The sequence below is a fragment of the Haliotis rufescens genome, unplaced genomic scaffold (assembly GCF_023055435.1).
Source record: "Haliotis rufescens isolate VD_foot unplaced genomic scaffold, xgHalRufe1.0.p SCAF_3, whole genome shotgun sequence".
NCBI lineage: Eukaryota > Metazoa > Mollusca > Gastropoda > Lepetellida > Haliotidae > Haliotis > Haliotis rufescens.
The window spans coordinates 33,994,833-34,004,310 of record NW_025964001.1 but is presented as its reverse complement, the minus strand read 5'-3'; the positions used below and the strand labels follow the sequence as shown (position 1 = coordinate 34,004,310).

The window sequence follows — 9,478 nt, the reverse complement described above, 5'->3', positions numbered from 1 at the left end:
CCCTTCAACAATAGCTTTCATGTCTAAAAGATGTTTATCTCTTCAGATGTTATTTAATCCCCCAAGCTGCATGGAATACAAGGTTTTGAGAAACTAGTGATTCTGTCATTCTTCATATTTAGATGTTTGCTTTTTGCATTTATGCATCTAAATAAGCTTAATTTCCATACATAACAAGGTAAGTCTGCGAGTTGATTCCACGGTTCAAAGACCCTACCGCTGGCACCAGCTGCTTCCAGTTACAGTGTGTGCATGTGTATGTCTGGACTAAACAAAGGATTCGTTGAAAACATTTTTTTGGTCTCTATAACCAAATATGATCTTATGACACAACGTGTTTCTCCGTCATCTGTTGACCTATTTCTTCTGCCCTGACACTCTTGAATCTGTTGGCCCAGACCATATGGCCTCTGGCTGAACCAAATAAGCTGCAAAGATGATGTTACTAGGGCTGGCATGAGTCCAAATTTACTACCCGGGTACACACACCCCTATTACCCGACCCTACCCGGCTACCCGCTGTAGGTCTTAGGAGATAGCTGATAGGTACAAAATGTCTGATTGGGAAACGTTTGACCGTACTCCTGTCAAAATGTATTTAGATACAGGTATAAAATGATCTGGTCATGCCTAAACTGAAGTTGACTAAAGTTTTATCTTTATGCAAACATATAAAGTCAGAAGGAATGTGTGCATAGTCAGAAAGAAATGTGAACATTTGTCACTTAAAGTGTAACGATAGAGTTCTAGATAATTTTTGCCATTAAATAATAATATAATCACATGGCTAACCACGGGTCCGTGTAGTCCTGTGGGTACCCAGGTCCTACTCAGTACCCACCTGACCCGAGACCCGAGTCCCAGTCCCAGATGTTTCAGCCAATTATAACCTGGTCAAGAGATTCAGATCCTCGTCTAAATATGGCATCATGGTATTCCTATAAGAAGACTCATTTATAAACATTTATCAGCCACATTTTCAAATAGCAAAGAGAAATTTTGTAAATTATGTATGTGTGCCAAGTCAAAATAGACAGTGTTAAAACTGTGTCTGTCATCTGAAGTGTAGTCCAAATATATCCAATACAGCCCATAATGTTTGGCAAGTCTAGATTACTGCAGTGTTTGAAAATGAAGAAAGTCTCTGGGCTCCTTTTTATTATATTTTATAACTATGATTTAACAATTGTTTTTTCTGTAAAGTATGTTCATTTTCAGAGACGAGATGTTAGTCCATCTGAAAGTGCTGCATCCATAATCATCCAATCTCATTAAAATCAGATTTTAATGAGATTGATAATCATCGCTATCAATGATGATGTTTTAATTTATTCAAGAGTTTTGAATCTGATTACCAATATAACCTTTGTTCAAGACATGTTTTTCTTCAAATTGAAGAAATTTGATTGAAATTTGATATTTGTGTGGTTTTAACTGTTTGTTGTGGGGATCAGCTCATATGTGCTAGAGGCCAAAGCCATTGTTATGGTCATCAGGAAATGTTGGTTGCATCATAGATTGCCAGCTATAGGCATGATAGGATTCTCTTGGTTAAAAAACTTTCTTAGGGTTGCTTTCTGTGTCATGTTTCAGATTTGGTTCTACTGTTACCATGGTTACTATCTGAAAAATGTTCACTATATCTTTTTCTTATATTTCTTTAAGATGAAGACTTGCTTGAAATATGTTGCATGATGGATGAGGGTCACATGATCAGTCACATGATAGGAGCAAGGCTGGACAGTTGCTCTGTTTACAATGAGGTGCCTCGGTAAGCATCAGTGATCACACAGTTGAATAGAGATATACACTATTGTACAGTAACATCAAGAAATTGTCTTTAATAATTGTTAATTATGTCACTTTAATAAATTGTCATGTCCAGATTATCTGAGACCAGACTTACCATGTTTACAAGACATCACTTTTTGCACTATGATAACACAGGGAAATGTTAATTAAACTCCGCCATTAATTTTCATGTTTAATTATCCATGTTCAGTATTGCTATTTTGCCATGAGTATATCTTTTGTCTTAAGGTCCTAGGAAATGGCGATGGATTTTCACGACATTGCTGATAGGTGTGTTCCTGTACCTGGTGAACCTTGGTGAGGAACTTCATTTTTTGCGAAAATCATAAACAAAAACATTGAGAGTAAAATTGTATGTGTAACTTCCATGGCTACAACTGTTTTGGTTTTGATAATTAACAGTCATTTTCTTTTTGCATCCATTGGGTTTTCAATTTTTCTGCATATACCATCTAAGAATCAAATATTTGGCAACCGACAAAGCATTTTGTGATGAAAACATTAATTTTGTTCTTTGTCTCTCTCTAGGTCAACAAAGTGAGAAAAGTGTTCGCAAAGATTATGTGGAAAACTTCCGCCCCTCATGTACGTAAGACAGTAAATATTTTGTCTTCTTGCTAATAATTTACAATTTCCTCATCTTCATTTTGGTCAAGTTGGCTTATGATGTGAGGTATAAACAAGATTGTTGGAAGAAATAAGCCTCTTACTTATATGATTTTTTGTTTGTTTGTTTGTTGCTTAACACCGCACTCAGCTATACTCCATCTATATGACAGCGGTCTGTAAATAATTGAGTCTGGACCAGACAATCCAGTGACTGATATCATTAGCATCTGTCTACGCAATTGGGATACGATGACATACATCAGCCATGTCAGGGAGCCTGACCTACCCATCCCGTTAGTCTCATCTTACAACAAACATGGTCGCCTTTACCGGCAAGCATGGTTTGCTGAAGACCTATTCTAACCCGGATTTTCACAGGTTTTATTTATTTGAAACATGCAAGCTTTATGAGAACTTCTCCTTGTAACTACATGTATAGCAACCTAGTAGGAATTAATAGATCCAGTTGAAATAAGACATTTTGCCTGGAAGTACAATAACTTGATTATTATCCACTTGACACAAACGAATTAGCAATAAATCTAAAGTAGTCGTGCTGAAAATGTATTTGCCTCAAACACCAAGAAAAATATACTTGTCAATATATGGTACAAATATCTTTAACACATTGTCAGAAAAGATGTTGAAACTGGCATACTGTATACTCATTTATGTTCAATGTTATCGCTTCTTGAACCTTGCACAACATTTACAAATGAAGCCACATGTATGTTATATAAAAACTTGGAAACTTTTTGTTCAACTTTTGTAGAACTTTATTTGTGGCTTATCTTTGCCCTCAGACTTTTTACTTCCGATTCAGAAAATAGTCAACTATGCTGAGCATGTTTTACACATGTTTCTATTCTGTTCCTCTGTTTAGAGAATGAACAGTGATAAATAAATATTATTGTATAATTATTAAGGGTAACAATTACCCAACAACGTTTAGTTACTATGGTTAAAGATTAATGATAATGTCTGCAAATGATGATGATGTTTTTCAGCTGTTCTGTCCCTGAGATACCCGAAAGTAGACAAATGGGACCTGGAACATATACTTGGCACGTTCTCAGGTAAGTAGATGATATTCCATCTCTTCAGCTGGTGACAAAGCAGTAGTGTATTGAAGGGGTTGAACCGATTGATCCAAGTCACTTCCCCTTTCACTTAAAAAATAATATAAGAATTTAATATGGTACCAAGTTTACAAAAATGTTTCAACTCGCATAATTTCATTTAAATACTCATGTATGAGTATAGATTTAATATTTTTCTCAGTTTAAGTTTATGTTTTCAGAACATCGAAGCATCAAGCGCAACTTTGCCTTCCCTTCCTTCAACCCCCAAGTGTGTTCCAGATACATAACCCCAGGTGCAGTCATCACATCCCTAGCTTGATCAGCAACAAATGGTTTAAGATGGAATATGAAATTTGCAGATTTTTCTATGGCTTTAGTCTTTTTCAATATTCTGATGAGAAGATGAATCAAGTAAATGAAGTGAATGGAAATAAAATGCTTTGGTGATTATTTAAATACCAACCCCAAGAGTTAGCCCCCTTTCCTGAATCAGTCTCCTTTTATTACAAAAAAAACCTTGTAAACAGTGAGAGAGTCAAAGTTTTGCATCACACTGGCATTTAGCATCTAAATTGTAAACAGATTCAATGGGAATTAATCAGATAATTCTTAAGAATTTGATTTTAGTTTTACTTTTGTTAATTTTGGTATGTAGATATGATGATGATGATGTTGTTGGAAATTTAAAAAGCACTTTTGGAGCTGCACATTTCACACTCAGTACCTAAACCAAGTGCTAAAAACGCATCTAACCTGTGTTTCAGGACAGGAGCCATGTGTGGACAATCTGTGCCATCTCACCTTCTCCGGCCTACCAGACGCCAACCTCCAGAAGGTGGAGTCCTACCCCACGGACGGTGTGGACAAGCTGAAGCAGGACATGCTCCAGTATATCCAGGCCACACCCTTGAAGAAGGTCAGCCTGGAAACTGTTGTCATAGTAACAGGATCATCATCGGAGTTCTTCCATGCATCGCAGGGACTGCTCCACATGCTGCACACCACACTGATGGGGACATACTCCAACATCCACCTGGTCTTCTATGACCTTGGTCTTCAGCCATGTCAGAGAAAACTGGTGAGCTGCCCTGTAGGTCTTGCTTGTTATAAGAGCTTATTAAATAAGCATTGAGTTGTTAAGAAGAGTAAACTGGCAGATTCGCACCCAATGGCATGGGACATTGCTCATGAACTACAGGTGTGTCTGGTCAAGCCTTGTTTATTTAGGGACTGGACGTTTATTGCAGGGAGAAAGTGGGGGGTGGTCACAGGATTTTGATGCACTGAAGTACTGAAAATAAGTTCCCTCCCCATGTCCTTGTACATTCCTTTCCAGACCCTTCCTGAAATGACAAACTGCAAAAGCACTTTATTTTTTATTATGAAATGTTCCCAAATTTGTGTATTAATTCATATGACCCTCCCCGATAGACAGTCATACTTTTTGGTGACCCTCCCCCTGGACCCCCCTCCATTTATGATAAATGACCAGTCCCTTACGAGCTAGTTCTGTACATATTATTTGAATTATAATTTTATGACTGTGGAAAGAACTGGGTGAGCAACGAAGCTGCATCATTATATAGTTGGTTTGATATGCAGCTATTGTGTATTTGAAACCAGCAATCATGATAATACTCTGAAAGAACTATTGTCTGATCGTGTAGGTGGAGAAGTACTGCCGATGTGAAGTGAAGGATTTCCCATTCCATCTGTTCCCAGCACATGTTGGGGAAAATATGAAATCATACGCATGGAAACCTCTTCTCATACAGGTAAATGCTGCTTCCTTCCAATGGTGCTTTGAAAATCTCTTGCCCAAGGGGCAAATAAACTTACTTTTTTGAGTTTGGATATGAATGTGTTGCTGCCTGTTACAATGATCAAATTTCGAAGATAGCTTTGTGGAACACTCTCACATGTTTACATAATTATTAATAAAATGATGTTGTTCTGTATGTGTCAGCTAATTTGTCACGGTTCATAACTGTACTTGTAATTGTGTGCAATTCAAGAAAGTGTCCTCACACAAGCCATGTATACCAGACTTGGCTGTCTTTCTACAAACTAAAACAAAAGACATAAATTATTCAGCATATGCCAGCCAGTATAGCATTGAATAGTCTGTTCATGACAGTGACCAAAGAATGCATCAATATGACTTTTTGTTAGATGCAGTTAAGCTAATGACTGACATTTATCTCGGTTCTCATAAACCTAAATATCCATTACTTAACTTGCCTTTATTATTTGTGTCTCTGCAGTGTAATGTGCAATAGACTAATAGTAAATGTAAATCATATGATCATCACTCCTTTAAAAGTAAAAAATAACCTGAGGACCTGCAACCAGAGCACTTGAAACATTTTGAAATGTAAACATCACATGATGTTCTATGAAGTGAACACTGAACATTGATAAATGCTGATGTTTGTCTGTCCCCAGCTTGAGCTTCTGCAACACCGCTATGTGACGTGGATGGACTCGTCAATCCGCCTGCTGCAGCAGGACTTTCACCGCACCTTCCAGCTTGGCATCAACAACGGTATCATGGTGGCATACGGCGAGTTCTCCATGGCCCAGCAGACCGATCTCGCCATGTTCCGCTGGTTCAAGGAGGAGCCCTGCCTGTTCTCCAGCTACTATGAGTTGCAGCCAGGCTACATCATTGCCTACGGGAACAGCTTCACCATGGACAAGGTGATGCGGCCGTGGGTGGCATGTGCTCTCAACAAGACCTGTATCCTTCCTGACTCGGCCGTGTACGACTGTGACAACACAGCATGGAGGTACGGGAAGTGTCATCGCCACGATCAGTCAGCCATCAGCATCATTCTCACACGGCTGTTCCAGCGGTCAAGGGAGCTGCTTCATCTCACCAGGTTCACGTTGAAGAAGAGGCAGAAGGTCCACTATTTCCCAGAAGAACCGTCATGGTTGTGCTGGTTGTGGTAATGTGAGGATGTCTACGTTCATGCACAACACTCCAGGTTGCTCAATTTGTTGCTTGACATTGCTTGATACACAGCCAGAGTATTATGTGCATAGAAAAATGGGTAAATCTTTGGAAGATATTTGTCCATATGCTCAAGAGGTGGTTTTGAAGGATTGTTTCAGTGTTTTTAGAATGGATTTATCATAATAAGGCTGCAACATATTATTTGTTTGTTGGGATCACAGCAATTTTTTCTCCCTATTTGTTTGGTGTTGGTGGGTTTTTTTATGGTGTGTGTGTTGGGGGGGGAGGGAAAGAAGCAAATTAAAGATGAGGCTCTACGACCCTGTTTAGTTCCAGAATGTCTAGGGAGAAATACAGATTTTTTAATGATATTAATAGGGTCCAACCCACCCACCACTACCCTCTGGAAAACAAAATTGTAAAGAACTTCTCATTTGTATGCACTGATCTGATGAACAAATAATCAATATGTTGTGGCACGAAGCTGTAAAATTATGCAGAGATCTCTTGACGTGCCAATTCCCCCCATCTTACTATCTGCCTTTCAAGCTTACTGTCATACACTAGCGGGTATATACAAGGGAAGGAATAGAGAAGCTATTAGTTGACAATTAGACATGCAATGTTTCCTTGCTAACAATGTTCATCTTTTAAATATCAATTCTCATAATCACTTTTTATTGCCATTCACATATCATTATCAAGTGTTTGTGCTTTTGTGATAAGACGAAATCTTGCTCCAAGCTGGTTTGAACAGCAGACCCTGCAGGAACTTCCTTACCTATAAAGCTATGATAACAATGTTATTGTAAGGCTTTAGATGCTGAGTATTTGAGAATTGTTCTCATACGATAAAGTGATATATTAGGGAAGTTAAGATGATTGTACATGTTGAAAACATATAACTGTGAATACCAAACTGTGCACATCGTCCATTCCATGAACTTGTTTTATGTTTGATCCTGTACTATATATTTATGCTCAAGAATGTCACTTCTTCAGAGTTGTCTGTTCAGAGCAATATTAGTACTTAGACAGTTGTAAGTCTGTGTTAAACTATGGGAGTATGTAAGTCTGTGTTAAAATATGGGAGTAGAGACAAGGCGCTAAGATCGTTTTGTGCAACAAAAGCAGGAATGCTCTGGAAATGTTACTTTCAAACAATTTATAATATTAGTCCAGGACATGTTGAGCCAGAAAAATTATTACAACTTAATGTTCCCTGGTGTGAGATACTTAGGCATTTAGAGAATGCAAATGGAAACATACTCAAGCATTGTGTAAATGTATCACTGAAACAAGTGATGATCTGAAATATACTCAAGGATTGAGTAAGGGTCACTATACCAAGTGATGATCTGAAATACACTCAAGGATTTAGTACATTTGTCACTGAAAGAAGTGATGATCTGAAATATATTTGAGCATGGTATACATGTGTTGCTGGAACAAGTGATGATCTGAAACATGCTTGAGCATGGTATACATGTATTACTGAAACAAGTGATGATCTGACACATATCAGTGTAAATATCCTCTTTGATGCCAGCAAGTGCTGAATGTTGAAAATCGTATCTTATGGGGAGTCTTTTCCGTGACTTCAGTGTTCTATTTTTTTGAATGAACATAGAGAATTCTGATATATTCTATATTTGTATGTATGTTCCTGGACAAGTTGTCTCCCTCAGTGGTGACCCAATCTATGACAGAGGTTGCTCAGCCTTTGCACCAACCAGGAGGTTGCATGTTAAAATCAGCTGTTGTGAAATTTAAGATTATTTATATGGCCCTACACATCAAACACCTCATGCACATTAAGCACAAACAACGAATGTTTGGTTTTGTCTTGCATCTTGATATTATTGTGTACAATGTTACATTAAGGTTTTGTCAGCATCAAAGCCTTGTTTCATAGGTCAGCTTCCACTCACGTTCAGCTGCCTTGATATGACTGAGTGTTGAACATGTTATGTAAATGCATCTACTTTAGCTGCCCACTCCCTGCAGACCCATAGTATCATGTTGCATACATCTGATCAGTAAAGTGGGCACAGGTGCCCCAGTCATCTCCTCATTCACTCTGCAGAGTAATGTCCCTTGGGTCCCAAACAAACCTATGATCATGGGCTCGAATCCCTGTTCATTCTGATTATGTTTCCAGGTTTGTCAGCACCATAACCGTGCTCATGGGTTTCACCAAAGTAGTAAAAGTCTGAGACATGCATCACTTTGGGCTTTCATTCCACATTAAGCTGACACACAGTGATTATATCTGGACTACTGTTCAAAGCAGAATTAAACCCAACTAACTCACTCACTCTGATGAGTAAGTAGTACACTGATTGCAATATGGTTCACAAGGGTGGTCGACCAGAGAGCCTCTGCAGCTGATGGAATCCTGCTGTACCTTAGCTGAGCTTAGGTGGTGCAGTTGCTAATCTTTCACAATTTGCTGTGCAGGGTTGCATCCCTTGGTGCAACCAGGATCGGCTGGAATGCAAGATTCATCCCATTTATTATCCTTACCGGTAGTTTTTCAGCTGCTTACCCATGCTCATAGGTTTCACCTTAGAAGAATCAAACTCACTCATTTCTCCTGGAAGAGATTCATGGACTTGTTAATGGTATATTCTCTCTTGGCTCTTGGATAATTCCGGGCAGGTTGAAGAATTGAACTTTTGTGAATTAGTCTAGTCATATTGCTTGTTTAATCAAATATTTTATAGCAAATTTTTGTCATTATTTCTGTGATATTTTCCAGTATCTCGTTTTGTCGCTGTTGCAGTATGTGCATATTAAGTATAATACGTATAGTTGCTCATAAAGGCCCTGCCATAATACCCAGGTGGTGCTTCTTCCTCTCATGTACCCCCTCAGATTATGTAACAGCTTTAAAACACAGAAACGTGTTTAACAGTCTGTGGCCAAGCACCAATACATCTATACTACTCAAAAGAAGTGAAGGACTACCTGATAGTGTCAAGCTAATCAGCTGATTAAACTTGTTGGATTCTTA

At 38.4% G+C, this 9,478-nt stretch overlaps 1 protein-coding gene across 2 annotated transcripts; it reads left to right on the top strand.

Moving 5' to 3' along the window:
- The first annotated feature begins 6 nt into the window (after positions 1 to 6).
- On the top strand, positions 7 to 9,478 carry LOC124119682. 2 transcript variants are annotated; one of them, XM_046482281.2, is made up of 9 exons: positions 7 to 178; positions 1,666 to 1,771; positions 2,041 to 2,109; positions 2,341 to 2,397; positions 3,429 to 3,497; positions 3,722 to 3,796; positions 4,268 to 4,581; positions 5,171 to 5,278; positions 5,949 to 9,478. In XM_046482281.2, exons 2-9 carry the CDS (start codon positions 1,759 to 1,761, stop codon positions 6,456 to 6,458), a joined length of 1,215 nt encoding a protein of 404 aa, XP_046338237.2. In that variant the 5' UTR covers positions 7 to 178; positions 1,666 to 1,758; the 3' UTR covers positions 6,459 to 9,478. The 2 variants fall into 2 exon arrangements, with proteins under 2 accessions (XP_046338237.2, XP_048258838.1); XM_048402881.1 differs by having other exon boundaries at positions 12 to 82.